Genomic DNA, 17,942 nt, shown 5'->3' on the forward strand with positions numbered 1-17,942 from the left:
TTGCTAATACCAAAACAACTATAGTAGTTGATTTCGTTGTTCCAGTTAAGTATTTTTCTGTCTTTTCTTTTTTGGTACTGAGGATCAAACCCAGGATGTTGCACTTTGTCACTGAGCTACATCCCAGCCCCAGTTAAGTGTTTTTAAGCCAACTATTTGGGAATATGTATGCAAAGTAAATAGTTGGCTGACTGTAACTTTCCATGATGCTCAGTGATTGCTATAGTATTTTATATTCTAGCCCAGGCTCTGCTAAGTTTATGGAGAAGCTAGCAATTTCATTTTGTTTTGTTTTCTTCTCAGGATAGCTGAATAGCAGTATTTTCTCATTCTAAAGGGGATCCAATTGGCTTACATTGAGTCACAGTTTTGATTTAAATATTCAGAAATGCTTAGATAGTAAACCAAATGAACTGTTATTTAGATCTAGCCAGCTGCTAAATAAATGCTGCCATTCCAAATGTGTATCTTTAACCAACAAGTCCCACGTGGAACTGGAAAGTTCCAGATGGTGTAAACACTGCTGAAGGCGTAGGCCGTGGGTCTCCCTTCTCCATCCTCTCTGAACCAGCAGTGAGAGCGTACGCCACAAATGTTTACCAGACCGAGGACTTGCTGGACAGCTTTGTTCCAGCCAAGGATCTGTTCCCAGTCCCAAGTAAGGAAACCACACCACGGAGCTGCTGGAAGGAAGAGGGTGCGAGTTCACCTAGGCGCACATGTGGATTTGTGTTCAAATGCTTTCATTGTAAGCAAAAGACTTCTGTGGCGTCTTACATTGACAAGCATTAGGGCTTCCAGATAAGACATAGTACATCTAATATTGACATTTATCATCTTAATGAAGAATTTTTGATAGGCTGACATCTAAATAATAATAAGCTGTGTTGCAGGTGACGTTTTTCTGATCTAAGTGCTTACTTGGGGCTGGAGGCGTGGCTCCACTGGGGAGCCCTAGTCAGTGAGCGAAAGTGTCAGGGACTGAGTTTGAGTAACTGTCTCTGACATAAAGACAAACAAACAAACAAATAATGTACTTTTTGATTAATTTGACAGCAAATAATAACGAGTATCTCTACTAGGCCGTTTGTACTAATGAGTAGGTATATAACGAATGAAAGTCTATGCTCTTGAAGTCACCAGTCTATGTTCTTGGAGAACCATAATGTAAGAAAAAACATAACTAAAGAACTGACACCCAGCCAGGCACTGTTGGCTCATGCTGGTCATCCTGGCTACTCACAAGGCAGAGATCTGGGGGCTGCAGTGTGAAGCCAGTCCAGGCAGGATGAAATGCTTATCTCTACTTAACCAGCAAAAAAAGCTGTAAGTAGAAGTAAAGTTCAAGTGGTAGAATGCCAGTCTTGAGGGGGAAAGCTAAGGGTTAGCTCGAGGCCCTGAGTTCAATTCCCAGTACTGGCACAGAACCAAAAAGAATGGACATATTCCATAACAAAGATGCGATTGGGAATGGAGTGACCATGGTCACCATGTGGGGAGAGGAGCCAGGATGTCCCTGCCTTGTGCTGAGCTCTCTCTGGATGGAGTGACACAGAGGAGTCATCTTGTGGAACCAAGGATGTGCTTGAGATTGGTGTAGATAAAAAATGAAAGCTTAGGGGCTGGGGATATGGCCTAGTGGCAAGAGCGCTTGCCTCATATACTTGAAGCCCTGGGTTCAATTCCCCAGCACCACATATACGAAAAATGGCCAGAAGTGGCACTGTGACTCAAGTGGCAGAGTGCTAGGTTAGGTACTATGTGAGTGTGTGTGTGTATGTGTGTGTGCATGTGTGCACACACATGCACACATGCATATAAGGGAGGGAGAGAGGGGGGGGGAGAGCTCTTCCCACTCGTACCAATATAATTAAATCACAGGTACTTTCTTGTAGACTTTTAGCCACATGGGAATGGCAGATCTGGCTGTAGTTTATGAAGCTAATTTGAGCAATGTCAATAGAAAAGATAGACCAACAGAACTAAGTGACTTTCTCGTTTTTCTCCACAGCACACCGTTCACACAAGGCTATCATCTTTCTAAAACATTACTTTGACACCCTGAAGATGAAATGTGTGTGTATAAATAAGACTGGGTAAATAGCCTGTTTTCCAGGGGATTGAGCCAAGTGAAACCTCTACTGTTCAAAGGTCATCTCTTGCCAATTCTTAGGGAGAACTCACCTGTTTGAAGTCACACTGAAGTATTTAGTGGCTTTCTCTCTTAATCCAAAGAGGCTCTTTTCTAATACTCTTTAGTCATTATAAGAATGCATTGAGAGAGAGCTAATCATGCCCTACAGAATAGATGAAATGCCTTTGAAAATAGATCACAGTTAGTCCTTCTACACTTCTGTCCTTTAGACAACCTACAATAATTAAGATATTCTTTCATTTCTCACAAAAGGAAATGGGCCAGAATGATGTTATTTTGTAGGCTAATATCTTTTTTTATATTTTAGACCAGTATAGAGATTGAAAGATTATAGATTATCTCTAGCAAAATAGTTTATAGGTTTTCTCTTTCCTACAAAATCAGGTAACATGTGAATGCTTTTTATGGAATCATTTAAGAAGTCAGGCGTTATTATCAGAGCTACCTCACTTGACATTGCGCCTTCAACATTTCTATAGATGAACATGTCTGTAACTGAGCCCTATAAACTTCCTTGACACTTCCACTTCAAAGCCTCTGTTCACATGCCTCAGTCACTTCAGAGCAAGAGAATAAGTTAAGCACTCACTCTCCAATCTATTATTTGCTTACAAACAGGCGAAAGTCTTATGTCATGTGGTAGATTCTATTAGATTCAATGGAAAAAAGAACTTGAATTATTTAATCACATTGGTATTTACTGCTTACTTGATTAAATAAAAATGGAATTTCAACCATGCTAGGGCTAGAATGCAATTTAGAGATTATAGTGTAAACTCTATGTTTAATGTTGGAGAATGTAAGGCCTAAAGAGGTTATTAGAGATGACTAAAAGCCAGATGCCGGTGGCTCATGCCTGTAATCCTAACTACTCAGGAGGCTGAGATCTAAGGATCATGGTTCAAAGCCAGCTGGGGCAGGAAAGTCCTGTGAGACTCTTATCTCACCAGAAAAAAGGAAGTGGTGCTGTGGCTCAAGTGGTAGAGCACTAGCTTTGAGATGAAGGAGCTCAGGAAAAATGCCCAGGCCTAGAGTTCAAGCCCTATGACTAACAATAACAAAAAAAGATGACTAAAATCAATTCTCACAGTCCACAAAGGAGAGACTCATAATATAAAAATTACAGAAACAAGTAATAGTCAAACATAAGTGATAACTTCTTGAAAATGTACTACGCTTGTGCGGGTTATGTTGAATACCACAGATCTTGTCATTTATAAAGAACTTGGTCAGGGGGCAGGTAGGACTCAGCTCGCTGTGTCATCATTTGCTGATCCTGGAAACAGAGCCCTGGAGGCCTGGCAGCCTGAGGCAGATGGGCAGCTCCTGTCCCAGGCTCTCTCCTGGACCCTGCCTGAGGAGTGGCTCTCTCCCACTTGTTGTTGTCCTGCCGTCGCTTCAGTCTCCTACAACTCCCTGACTACCTATGCCCCAGATAAGTGACTTTAAAGCAAGAGGGCCTCCTAGTGTGTAGAAGACATGAAACAGTTAAGGCAGAGATAAATAAATCACAGACAGCTCAGAAAATGAATAGCCTATAGGAACAGTTGGGCAGGTCATGGAGACGAAGAAAGAAGGGAGGAAAGCAGAAAGATTGATCCAACATCCAGCCCATTTGTGAGACTGACTCACTGTACAGATGTGCCCGGCTGGGTACTTTGTCTTGGATTTGCTCTGTGAATTGCTCATGCCTGGTTCTGGAAGCCAGGAAAAAGCGAGGGCCAAAATACTGTTTTGGATCTCAAGAAATTTTCATTACTTCATTTTTCTGTGTGTGTAGGGGGTGGGGGGGCCATTAAATATTCCCCTTTCTAAACTAAGAGAAACAGAGAGCCATTTTTCTCAGGAGCCTAGAAGAACACAAATACTCTCTAGAAATTATTTTAGAAGCAAGAGAACAATCCTAGCCCCTAAACTTTGACTCCTTTGTAGCAGTAACTGTCGTTTGGCTTAGCCCATAAAACTGCTTTCACTGTGAAATGGAATAAACTCAATGAGTCTCCATAGTTCAGTATCCTTCAGCAAAATAGAGACTATTTTTGTTCAGCACATTTCTAATGGGACTTCATTCTGCCTTGTGCTCCAATCAGTCCTGTCTGACAGGCCCTTGCATAACAACTTGAAAGAAAGAGATATTCCCAGCACTATGTTTTACTAGTCCTCATCTTCCTAAAGGGTCTCATAGATAGACTATAATTTACAGAGACTTTATCACAGTATGACTGAGTGGCCAGCAATCCCTCCACTCTTTATTACTGATATTTACAAGATTTTCCTTATGTATGTATTTCTTTAAATATTTATCATGTAATTTAAAATCAGCTAAAGTAGCTGGAAAGGCTGATATGGTGGGTTTGTTCCAAATTTCTTAGTTTTGACATCTTATTCAAAAATATTTCAGATTACCTTTTGAGGAAGACACTGTTAATGCCTGGAAAGACAGGCACTTTGTTGTCTAAGAAAGAAAAGTGCCAGTTGAAAGAGTTCACGTGTTCCCTTTATTCTTCAGCAGGTTTCAATTCATGTTTCATCCTGGTGAGTTAATACTTCTGCAGTCATCCACGGGCAAAATATCAAACCAATCACACAACAAGCTTGGGGAGGGTACTTTTTGTGCATTAAACCATGCATCCGGCTTCTATGAAATATAAATCAACCACATGCACACCACCAATTTGTGCCCATGTTTCAATTATCTCCAGCCCAAGGCTTTATTATATAGAGGACTAACATCCTTCAGACCATTTTGGAAAATAAGTTGCCCCACCAATAGTGCACCTATAAAACTTAAAAGCGTAGGCAAGCAGGATTTTCCAGTGGGCATGGAATTTAGCTGTGGCCTGGCACTGCCCCCAATTCACGTTGAGACTTACCTCCTCTCCTTGGAACAAAAGAGAGGTAAGAAAGAGCCAGGTCCGTATTCTCCAGATTTCCTTGAAACTTGCTTATAATCACTCAATACCTGTTATTTGAAGATGAGTACACAGGCAGACACCTATCATGTGCAAACATCTGAAGTTAGCCTTTTCTTCATTCAGACATTATAAGCAACAGCTCAAGAGCATTCATGGGGATATGCCAAGGCCAAGTGGCCAAGTTTAGGACTGCTGGCTTTCTTTTTTCTGGAGGTGAAATGGAGAAAAGTTGGGATAGGATTTCTCTATGGAGGGTGGCTTTGAACTTGTCATCTTCCTGCCTTAGCCTCTCAAGTGTTGTGATTACAGGCATGTGTTACCACTGCTGGCAAGCTTTTGTCATTCCCTAGCCCATTACCACCAGGCATCCTGAGCGGTGCTTTGCCTGTTTTCCTACTCCATGCAGGTGGGAGTGGGAGGTGGTTCTACCGCATCTCTGTTCTGTTTGGTGTTTCTCAGTGCACTCTCTGAGTCAGCGAGGTCAGAACCATCTAAGCAGATGCCCTGCTCTGCTGGGCAGGCAGGGAGCAAGGCTTTGGGCAGAACAGCCGCTGTGCAGAAGACTGTCTTCAGCTTTGTGCTTGTGTCATACCATCAAAAATGTCATTTTATGATTTCTAGGCTTTATTCATGCAAGCATTTTTTTCTTCATTACTGGACAATAAATTCTCCATCCATGTTCCATACATTGCTGAGAATCAAGGAGAACACTTGACTGGCCATAGCTTTCTGCCCCAAAGGGTCTTTATTTGTCATTGCCTAAAAATAGTTAGCATCCTCTTATCCAAAATTATTTTACATGCAATTTGATTTTTTTTGTTATTGTTGCTTTGTGGTTTTTTTGTGCTAGTCCTGTGGCTTGAACTAAGGGCCTGGGTGCTGAGGTGTTTTTGTTTATGGCTAGCTCTCTATCCCTTGAGCTACAGCTGTACTTGAAGCACTTTGGTAAGTTATTGGGTAAGAGTCTCATGGGCTTTCTTGTCCAGGCTGTCTTTGAACCACAATCCTCAGATCTCAGCCACCTGAGTGGCTAGGATTACAGGCATGAGCTACTGTTGCCTGGCTGTACAATAAGAGTTTTTTTTTTTGTTGTTGTTGTTTTTTTGCCAGTCCTGGGGCTTGGACTCAGGGCCTGAGCACTGTCCCTGGCTTCTTTTTGTTCAAGGCTGCCACTTGAGCCACAGCGCCACTTCTGGCCGTTTTCTGTATATGTGGTGCTGGGGAATTGAACCCAGGGCCTCATGTATACGAGGCAAGCACTCTTGCCACTAGGCCATATCCCCAGCCCACAATAAGAGTTTTTAATCAGTGCTTTCTCAGTGTCAGTGAATAATGAGGTTTCTTATTGCATAAATGCCTTCTGCCTGAAATGGTTATTCAACTTTAAATACACGAATTAAAACATCATTTTCATCATGTTTAACAATAATACATGCACAGTTTAGGGTAAAAAAGAGTTTGTTATTCTGTGTTTGCTCTTGAAATCTTGCCTACGTTTACCTGCTTTGTTTCTTTGGGGTTCCACAAACACCTTCTGGAATGTAGAAATCCCACCAAAGTCTTGTGGCACTTGTCCGACACCCCTGCCTCGGGCCCACCTGCTTCTGTACCCGTGTACACAATGGCTTCCTCCACAACAAGCCTCCAATGTCCAGCCCACTAACACGCTTGAACTTTCATGCTGTGAAAAATGTTTGGAATCTAAGGATATGATTTTTATGCTGCATTTTTCTTCATTTAATTCACAATCTGCCTGGCCCCCCTTTGCTCTTCTTTAGGATCAACACTCTGTGGTAGGGCAGAACACAGGCCCCAGTCCAAGTCCCAACTCTTGCTCCAATCCAAACACTGGAAGTGGCTACGTGAGCTCCCAGCAATCACTGTTGAATCAGCAGTTGATGGGGAAGAAACAGATGCTGCAGAGACAGATCGCAGAGCAGAAGCAGCAGCTCCTTCTCCAGCAGCAGATGCTGGCAGACTCGGTAAGGCTCACACCCACCTCCTGCTGTGTGTGCCCGGCCCCACAGAACAAGTCACTCTTACCCATCTCTGTTTACTATGCTTTTCTCTCTGCTTACTTGTGAGACAGCAACCAGCATGTCCTAGTTGTAAGAGAGACAAATTCCATACAGTTAGTTAGTGTTACAGGGGGGAAAAAAAAAAAGGGAACGCTTAATTTGCCAGCCGGTGACCATTTGGAATGTTCTACCTCCTCTGACTAGCCCTGGCCTGCTCTGGAATGTGGAGAAAACACTGAGGACATGTGAGCAGGGAAGAGAAGACCAGGGTCACTCCCCAGCCCCAGAGAGCAGGACACAGGAGACCAGGGTCACTCCCCAGCCCCAGAGAGCAGGACACAGGAGACCAGGGTCACTCCCCAGCCCCAGAGAGCAGGACATAGGAGACCAGGGTCACTCCCCAGCCCCAGAGGAGACCAGGGTCACTCCCCAGCCCCAGAGGAGACCAGGGTCACTCCCCAGCCCCAGAGGAGACCAGGGTCACTCCCCAGCCCCAGAGGAGATCAAGGTCATTCCCCAGCTCCAGAAGCACTCCCTCCACTCAGACAGAGGTCAAAGCCAAGACTCAGAATGAAGGGTCATTTTTTAAGAAAATATGAACATGCATTTTCCATTTTTACTATATTTGTGTGGCCTTTTTAGAAAGGCAAGGTCATATTTCAGAAATACTAGCCAGGCATGACTCCTGCTTCCATGTCCCTGCTCATCCTCTGCACTCTCAAACGTACACACACACTGGGCCACCCAAGCCCTCTCCATCCCTAACACGATCACTGCCTCTGGTGTCTCATTCTCTCCCTTTTCATGTTTTAGTCAAATGACACGAGAAAGGGCAAACGTTGAACATCTCCAAGTCAATGGAGTCAGAGTACAAAGAAGTAGGAAAAGTGAAAGCTCTGAGTGAAGCTCAGTGGCAGAGCACTCCTCTAGCACGTGTGAGTGAGGCTGTAGGCGTGATTCCCAGAACACATATGTGCATGCGCGCGCGTGTACATACACACACACACACACACACACGGTATGAACAGTAAGTTTTTAAAGGAATGGCAAGTGGAGTCTGCAGGGGAAGAAGAAACAGTGAGAAGCTAGCTGACTTGCTCTCGAGTAAGAAATGGTGAGAAATGTGTTTACAGATGACTCCGCCCGCTGTATAAGGAGCCACAGCCTGAGACCAAATGACACAGCCAGCTCTGCTGCATATCAGTTTTCTATCAAAATTTCAGGCTGGGGATATGGCCTAGTGGCAAGAGTGCTTGCCTCGTATACACGAGGCCCTGGGTTCAATTCCCCAGCACCACATATACAGAAAATGGCCAGAAGTGGCGCTGTGGCTCAAGTGGCAGAGTGCTAGCCTTGAGAAAAAAGAAGCCAGGGACAGTGCTCAGGCCCTGAGTCCAAGGCCCAGGACTGGCCAAAAAAAAAAAAAAAGAAAGAAAAAGAAAGAAAGAAAAGAAACAAAATTTCTATAAGTACAGCATTATTTCTACCTATGCAATTCTTATTAATTTTGTTGTTGTTGGTAGTCATGGAGCTTGAACTCTGGGTCTGGACACTGTCCTTGAGCTGTTTTGCTCAAGACTAGTGCTCTACCACTTTGAGCCACAGCACCACTTTCTGGAGGTTAAGTGGAGATAAGAGTCCCATGGACTTGCTTGCCGGGGCTGGCTTCAAACTGTGACTCTTAGATCTCAGCCTCCTATGTAGCTAGAATTACAGGTGTGAGTCACCAGTTCCTGAGTTATGTGATTATTTTTAACTTGAAAATGGCAGTTGCTTTAGAGTATATATAGAATTGTAGTGCAGCAATTCCGAAAACTTTATGATCCACATGAAGAATTAAAAAAAAGAAAAAGAAAGAAAAATGCCGTCTTAATTTCTGGAGAGATCTGACATTCACAGCCAAGTCGTTTTGTTCTCTGTTGAGCATCAATGATGTTGCAAAATATCAAGTCCAAGGGGCTGGGAATATGGCCTAGTGGCAAGAGGGCTTGCCTCGTATACATGAAGCCCTGGGTTTGATTCCTCAGCACCACATATATAGAAAATGGCCAGAAGTGGCGCTGTGGCTCAAGTGGCAGAGTGCTAGCCTTGAGCAAAAAGAAGCCAGGGACAGTGCTCAGGCCCTGAGTCCAAGGCCCAGGACTGGCAAAAAATTAATTAATTTAAAAAATATATATATCAAGTTCAGGTAGGGTCACTCAGATGCCATGATAAAGAGAGACGAAATACGGCCACTGCATAATTTTGTCTAAAACATGATCACCATATGATTGACTCCTCAAATACAGAGCATCACCCTCTCGTGCTAAGTAGGCAATAACTACTTTACTAAATCAGGTAGCCAACCTCACTTTCTGACAGTTTTCAATCTAGAAAAATCTCCACTGGCTTACAAGGGCCATTGCTAAATCCTGTGGTAGTTTCTAGGTTGTCTGAGACACCTCACTGTGCCACGCTGTTCCCTTGCTTAATGAGGAATGGCTGGCAGGGAGGCTCCAGGGTTCTTTTTTGGGGTATTTTTTTTTCTTTGGCCAGTACTGGGGCTTGAATTCAGGGCCTGGAGACTCTCCTTGAGCTTCTTTTGCTCAAGGCTAGCACTCTACCACGTGAGCCACCAGTTCTGACTTTTTTTTGTTTATGTGGTGCTGAGGAATCGAACCCAGGGCTTCATGCATGTGAGGCAAGCACTCTACCACTAAGCCACATTTCCAGTCCAGAGTCTTTGCCAGAGGGCATGGGCAATATTAAAAGAATTTCCTCAGCTCATCTTTTAACTCCCCAACTCATCTATTGTAAGGATCCAAAGGTGGCCGAAGAAAGAAAACATGAAAGACAGGGAAGGTTTTGTGATTTGAGAAGGGAACACTGCACAATACCAACAAGGGGCCTTGCACTGCATGATGGAAGGAACCTGAGTCTTTAGCTCGGATTTAGTCTCTGTGCTTTCATTGCGTGGCTGTGGGCAAATCAACTTGCCTAAGGAAGCTTCTTCCTCTAATTAAAAATAGTCCTGCTTACCTTGGAGGATTAATTATGGGGGGGGTACAAAAAAGAGGAAACCTACTTGTAATTTCTCACTGGACCTGGTAGTGTGTGGGATATCGTGCAGAAGTAGATACACTTCCACGGAGGAACTTCATTGAAACGGGAAAAGGTGCATCTCTGAGTTACCACTACCAAAGCAGGTTATGATTTGCAACCAGTGATTACAAAATTGTTCTGATACTTTTACTTTTTTTGAGTAACATTCATGTTTATAAGTGGAAACATAATGATATAATTTTAACACATTTTCCTTTTTGTACCTAAGGAGAAAATCTCCCCACAAGATCAGATAAACCGCCATCTGACGAGGCCACCCCCAGATTACAAAGACCAAAGAAGACATGTGGGCAGTCTCCAGCCCGCAGCCCCGTACTCCGGTGAGTGTCTCCTTTCTTGGTGGTTCTGGCCTGGGGCGGGTAGCCACCGCATCCTAACACAGAGCTCAGGTGTCTCCACGCAGGGTCCTGACCCAGGTGGCGGGACCCGGCAGAGGCCGAGGCCTCCGGTGCCACACGTGTGGCTTCTCTTGAAAGGCTTCTTTTCAGATGGTGTGGCCACCAAGGAATAGTGGAAAGCACGTGGCATTTTCAGTAAGCTTCCCCAGAGCATCGAAGGTGGTTCCTGTCAAATCACAAGGAAAATCTTTTTGATGCCTTTCCCAATATAAAATAGGTGACAAACACTACTCCCAGCCCCTCCCAAAAAAGACACCTCATTCTAGCTTCTCTCTGCGGTCTGAGCGAACTCCTGCCTGCAGTGCATCCTCCCCGGCTCCTCTGCCCAGAGGGCTCTGTACTTGGTCAAGTATGCTAACTTATCCCCTTGAGTTTCCCAACTTCTCTTTAGCTGTTTTACCTGTTACCCATCTGCTGAGAAGGTCATAAAGATAAGAATAGAGCACAAGTCTGATAAAGGACTACTTAGGAAAGAGGGGAGGGGAAAAAGAAAGAAAGAAGGCGAGAGAGATGGAGATTCCCTGACACAGCATGAAGAACCAACCCTTTAGGAGCTGGAGGCCTCGCTCAGCCGGTAGAGTGCCGGCCAGTGAGGGAGAGCTTCAGGTGCCAAGTTTAAGTCTTGGTCTCAGAGCTAAAAGAAAAATGCGAAACCTGTTAACTCAGCCCCATTCTGTTTCAGCCTTCTTTCTGTTATGTGTAAACTCTTTATCAGGGAGTGGTCTAGGGTGATTATTCCCATCAAAAGTTGACTTATTCCTTTTATATTGTATGTTTGTTGGTTATTTCTCTTGTTTTTGAGTTGAAAGTTGCTTTCAAATAGAAGACTGTTATAAACAGATACAATTCTTTTCTCTTTCTCAGGTGGCTCATCTTCAGTGAGTTTAAACTCTACTCAGGCTTTGCCAAACCCAGTTTCAACACACACCATTTTAAATCAAAACCCCAGCCTCCTGTCTGCCTCGCATGGGGCGAGAATGCCGGCCTTGCCCTCAGTGGCGCAGAACGCAGGGGTGTGTGCAAGTCTGCCCTGCAGTCAGCCGGGCCCATACAGTGCCCCGCCGGGAATGAATCCGCTGACCCCGCAGAGAAATCCCAACCAACTCATAGCAAACCCAAGCAACCCTCTGATGTCGCGGCCATCTGCATTAGGGCCAAATAACAGCAGCGGTGTGGCCGCTGGGTCAGTTGGATTTGGAGCTGGATCTGCTGGCAATTCGCAGCTGAGACCAAATGTAACCCACACAGTGGCCAGCATGCCAAGCCAGAGGCCGAATGTGACGGCCACACCCAACACAGCGGCACGGAGCTGGGCCTCTCAGGAGGTGGCGGCCAGCCCACAGGTGGCCTCGGGGGCAGCCTATGCCCCCGGTCAGTCCCTGCAGCAGGCCGGGGGGAGCCAGCAGCTGCCCCAGAGGACAGTGGCCCCACAAAGCCAGTCGACACCCATCCTGCCAGTGAGACCTGCCAGCCAAACGAGCCAGACTTTAAATGGACAGACCTTGGTTCCCCCAAGGGGCCTGAGCCTCAGACCCAACCTGCTGAGCACCCAGGCTCTGTCTCATCTGAGCCCAGCAGGGACAGGGTTGAATCTGCCCAGGACTGGCCTGAGCCAGCCACCAGCCCTAACTCCCAGCCACTTCCCTTCATCCAGCCCAAGCTCAAGGGCTTTCCAGGGCACCGAGCCGGTCAGCGAGCTGGCCTTTGACTTCCTTGGCCCACAGGTGGACGGTGTGGGCCCAGCGCTGAACAGCGACGTGGACTTCATCGACTCTCTGCTGAAGACAGAGACGGGCCAGGATGACTGGATGAAGGACATCAATCTCGACGAAATCCTGGGGAGCAACTCCTGAGGGGAGGGGTGTCAGATGGCGAGCGACAAGCACTCCAGAGCCGCATTTGACAAGGACACCACCAAGGCCAAGCTGTGCCTTGCACAAGTGTACCACACAAGCAGGCCAGTGCCTCGGCGTGGACAGCAGAAAGTCAGCGCAGTTCTGGATATTCTGGTCCAAATTCTTGTTTAAACTCTGAAACCTGAAAGTAACACATCGGGGTCACTTTCCTGCCTAAGCTTCAGATTGTGTCACCCAAGTGACCCAAACAGAACTGTCTGGCTGATGTGTCATTGTGTGAAATAGGCTTCCCCAGCTCCCCCCACAGAGGAAATAAAACAGAGCTTGTCATTTGTTTAAGCCCCATATCACGAGGGGATACTAGTTCCACTTGATAGCAACAAATTCCTTAATTTGCTCTCATAGATGAGGGTGGTTTAATTTCCCACTGTTTTGTCATTTGATTTTCATAAAGCTTGCGGGATATATCAAAATGTTACAGGTTTATTTGGAAGGGAAAGTCAGCAACTTAGAAAGCATTCAGTGGGTAGTCGAATTCCTTCCCTCAATTCATCCCTCACTTGTTCAATTTCTCCACACATGCTATATTTCAGTGGGATCTATATCTAGTGACAAAAGAAGGATGTCAAACTGCGCAATCTGATTTCCACAACCTGTTTCGGAACCCATTCTTGTCTGAGTTTTAGATAACCAAGACCTCTCCTAAGCATGCTGAAATACTGAGGCGCATTGCCTGCCTCCAATTTCACCTTAAAAAGTTGGACGTTGCCATAAAGGAGATTCATAGCCTGAAGTTTTACTTATTGGGACTGGAGTCCTTTGGCTGGTTCATAAGCCGAGGCAAATGAAGCCTTGTCTTTCTAGTATTTTTGATGGCCAGAAAGTGGTTTGTAAGGAATAAAAGTTTAGAGGGCCAAACTGCAATTAGAAAGCATCATGTTTTGATTAGTGTTAAAAAAAATAAAAACAGGAATGGCAGGTATAAGTGGGTACAAATCTTTTTCATGGAGTTTTGAGGAAAGCATACTTGAGAGAAAAAATAATCCTTCTTTGGATGTCTAATGGGCTTGGTTGAAGGGCCACAGAGAATAGGGTCTGCTGATGTCAGTCTACTCACATTTCTCTGCCTGCCACCGTGAAACCATGTGCTACACGATCTCCCCACCTCGGGATGAGTGCTACATCAAAAACAGCATCTTTGTTAACCCCAGTACCCACGCGCAAGATACCCGTTCAGTGCAGAATACGGCTCTCGTTTTCCTAGTTAGGGAACAGCAAAAGTTATGCTCAACCTTTCAGTTACACACTCACACTTTCAACTATCAAATGCAACCTATCTGAAACCATTTAAAACCCACGTCTTTTAGTATCAGCTCAAATTAAAACAAAAACAAGAACACATTTGGAAAGTTCTGCAAAGCCCTCTCCAGGCCTAACGGCGCCTAGGGGGCGCTGTCCACCCTTAGCACCAAGGTCACTAGCCCAGGATCTTTGCTGTGCTAATTTGTAAATACAAATGAATTACTTGTTTTGTACACTTTTGTAAAGAATATTTTGGTAGAAATACTTAAAACATATTCTTTGTGTTATATTTATACATATGTGAAATAAATATACTATCAAAAGGTTATATTTTATACAAAAAGTAAATTGTTACCTTTTGTATGCTAATACACAAAGTTTTGTATACTAGGACAGTTTATTTTTAGCTTGAACCATGGGTGGGTCAGGTAGGAACTTCTGGAAGGTCTCACGAGAATTGTTAGACACATTTATATTCTGAAACCTTAGTAAGAAAGCATTCCAGGTTTCAATCCTTCCCTTTTTGTTTTCCTGCTCCAAATTCTTTATAAAGCCCATAGTTCTCATGTCTGATTTGATTATTCTTCTGTGCACATTGTATTAATCTTTTTTGCATGTAGTCTACTGTGTTTTTCCATTTTATACAGTGTTGTTATTCCATACAAAAAGAGAGGGAAAATAATGTACATATAAAACTTTTATTCTATGGCTCTTCCAAGTTACTGTATATATCTGCCAACATTTCCCATCTTCACTCCTATAATTCAGATGATTTTTACCCTAACATTAATAGTGTGTTTGCAGTAGCTATCAAATTTAAAAGATAAAGCAACCAGAATGTTTGAATTTTCTTCTTTCTTAATGTGAATTTCATAATTAATGTCTATTTATTCAGCTATTCATCAAAATGCAAGATTCTTTGGGAAAATGGTATAATCTATAATTTCTGTTTGTTGGCAGCCTATTACCAAAGATGATGTCATTTTCCTGAAAGCTGAGATAATGACAATTTGATGGACATATTTAGACAGAACTTTAATGATTTATAACTTAAAAGCTATTAGAATACAATCCCCCATTTATAGATACCAGACTACTTAATTGTAGACATTGTTTATCATCCTGACATATTATACAGGAGGCAGAATTACTTTTTCCTTTCTTTTTAAAATTCAGACTAGAAAGCAATTTAAACAAATGATTCATTCTCAGCTTTGTGTTAAGCGCAATGACTCCATGTGAATGCACTAATACATCCTCACTGCTGTAACGTACCCACAACTGTAAAGATTTCAACTTGTAAAACAAGCATTTTGTATTGTGTGTGATTCTGTGTGTAAAAAATAATTTAAAAATTCAGAAGTGGTTTTCTTGTATGAGATCATACTTTCAGTCACCAGCAATATTATTACATTCCAGAAAGTTCTGGGAATGAGTAACACCAATGAGTATTTAAAGGCAAATTTTTCCTGCAGGAAGCTTGCAATACTAGTGAAATGCTGACCTGCCTCTTGTCAGTACAGATTAGTTTTCTTAGCTTGTATTAGAACCCCTACTAAGGACTGAGGAAACACTGCCCATTCTCCCTGTTTGTGGTCACTTGCCTGGCTTGCTTTGTGACATTTGGTCAGACCTGGCAGAGCAAGCAGGGTTCAGTCAACACAGCCTGATGGAGACTATTTAATAACCTTCTTTAATCAAGAAAGTCAAAAGAGAGATATGCCACTGTAGGAGGTAAGAACATCTATTCCACATTCTCCTGCCCATTGTCTAAATAGGTCACTCCATTACCTCCTGATCTACTCTTCTTTATTACCATCATTAATGGGACAATTGTAAAAGTGATACTTGACATAGCAATTCCAAGAACATATTTTTTGGGGAAAAGTGGCCCTTGTACCAAAGAACCTAGATTAGATAGTAAAAAAGTAAAAATCAACATCAGTAAAAATAAATAATATGCACACAAATTAAAAGAGAGAGAGAAAGAGATAGATGGAAAGAGAGCAAGAGAGAGAGATCACATCCTTCTAAAGAAGAAGACTGAAGACTTCTGCCTCTGAGCATTGACGTCAGTGGCTGGCAAAGGAAGAACGTCTTTAAAAACTCCCTTTCCAGCAGAGCAGCTCTGTTTTCCAGTGGAAACCCATGTCCCCTTCCCTGGGGAGTGACCAAGCAATCAGCTTTCTCTTGGGTCTCAGTCGTATGGACTACTAGAAATCCCACCTCTGACTTAGTGTACAAGAGCTTTAGATTAAGACACAAAAACCTCCACAAAGATTTCAAGAGGGCTGGGAATATGGCCTAGTGGCAAGAGTGCCTGACTCGTATACATGAAGCCCTGGGTTCGATTCCCCAGCACCACATATATAGAAAATGGCCAGAAGTGGCGCTGTGGCTCAAGTGGCAGAGTGCTAGCCTTGAGCAAAGAGAAGCCAGGGACAGTGCTCAGGCCCTGAGTCCAAGGCCCAGGACTGGCCAAAAAAAAAGATTTCAAGAGACACGTTAAAACAAGGACTGAATTAGACAGGCCAAGGGCCCTTGAGAAGCCAAGTGGAGGATAGTTAGGGCATCCAGGGATGACAGGAGGAAGCCATGTCACTCCTCAGTGGAAGGACAAGGGCCAGGGGGCCAGGACACTGCACACAGTGCAGCTTAGATGGCCTGACCGCTAGGAGCAAGCACCAGTGAGGCGCGTCAGCTGCTGAGGGAGACGCCACCCACGACAGCCCAGCACTCCGTACCCCCTGTCACCTGCGCCCCTACTCTCTTCCACTCTCCAGGAAAGGCATTTTCATATGTTGATCTCAGCCAGAACACAGTCATACAGATCAACACAGGGAAAGCAAGGAATAAACCTGTCAATAAACAGCCCCAGGTCTGACATCAAAACCCATACACCTCTCTACCTACTCCTCTCTTCAATTTCAGGCCTAGAGCTAAAGGTAAGGGTTTCTTAACAAAGCTTATTGTTGTTTTTCCTTCTCTGCTTCCAGATCCATTGATCTAATATGAATCCATTTATTGTAGAATGACATCAAGCAGGGAACTTTAGGGAAAGCATATGAAACCCCAACTAAGGAAAACTTAAATAGAGTAGGAGTTTTTATATTTCACTGAGTCAGAAAGTTGTGTATTTACCTATGTACTTATATATAAAGCTTGTTCATCATTTAAAATCAATGTGAAGAAAAGACCTCATTGTATAATGGTCAGTGTTATTCTTTTCATTCTTAGAAGCAAGCAGAATAGCTTGTCTTAAAAATCAATAACATCTTAGATCTGGTGAAATGTAGTGATCGTTTACATAACAAGGGGTCTGTGCCACAGCCCTGACTGGGGAGAGCTGTCTGACCATGCCACCAGGAGCCCGGTATTTCTTCGGTTGCCTCTGCCATGTGGGTGCAGAGAAGCCTTCCTTCCATGTTGGTAGTGACCGGAGGTCCCTAATGTCAATGTTCTAGATCAGAAAAATGTGAGGGGCCAACTATGCTGGGTATAGTCAGCCTCTGCCTTTTCATATGAGAAAGGTGCCCAACCCAGAGATATTCCTCTCTAATTACAATGGTGCCATGGCTTTTCAGATCTTGTAGCAAGGCTGGCTGCCAAGAGGCTAGAATGATAGGCTGTACAGTAAAGGACAGCAGTGGAGCAGTAGTTGGAAAAGACAAAAAGTAAAGGCATAAAGACTTCAATGGGAATAATACACATAAATTTCAAAAGATTGATTTTCTTTGTAATATAGAGAAATGTGATTGGGAAAGCACTCAGGGTCTTGGTTATAATTTCATTATGTTATGTTCTAAGCTGGAGGTAGACTACATGGCTGTTATGTTGTATTTTGTGTCATGTGCATTATTAAGAGTCAAAGAAGGTAAATTATTTTTCACTTGCACTGATGTCATTCTGCTGTGAATAAATAGTGATGGATTTCAAGTATAGGAGTAGGCAGAGGAGGTAAACCGAAGGCCTTTCTAATTGTAATAACTAAAATGCTAGATTTACAAACAGAAGAGGAATTTTAAAACCTACTGAAAATCTATGTAAATAAAAAGTGTGATGTCACAATCACGACACACAGCCAGATAGAGATGCCAGAAATTGTAACCCATAGCCAATTACCATAGCTGAAAGGAGAGTGCCACTGAACTTGGACTTCTCCTCCCTCTGAGAGGATGGACAGGCTTTCCCTCCCC

The 17,942-nt window shown here is 43.7% G+C and overlaps 1 protein-coding gene across 1 annotated transcript in view; it reads left to right on the forward strand.

Moving 5' to 3' along the window:
- The window catches only part of Maml2 (mastermind like transcriptional coactivator 2), a 254,013-nt gene extending 238,016 nt beyond the window's left edge, over window positions 1-15,997 (forward strand). Inside the window, exons 3-5 of the mRNA XM_048344055.1 lie at window positions 6,849-7,052; window positions 10,399-10,510; window positions 11,453-15,997. Coding sequence (XP_048200012.1) covers window positions 6,849-7,052; window positions 10,399-10,510; window positions 11,453-12,441 — 1,305 coding nt within the window. The 3' untranslated portion in view covers window positions 12,442-15,997. The remainder of the gene's footprint in view (window positions 1-6,848; window positions 7,053-10,398; window positions 10,511-11,452) is intronic.
- Window positions 15,998-17,942: the final 1,945 nt, after the last annotated feature.

Source organism: Perognathus longimembris, chromosome 3, assembly GCF_023159225.1.
Source record: "Perognathus longimembris pacificus isolate PPM17 chromosome 3, ASM2315922v1, whole genome shotgun sequence".
Classification (NCBI taxonomy): Eukaryota; Metazoa; Chordata; class Mammalia; order Rodentia; family Heteromyidae; genus Perognathus; species Perognathus longimembris.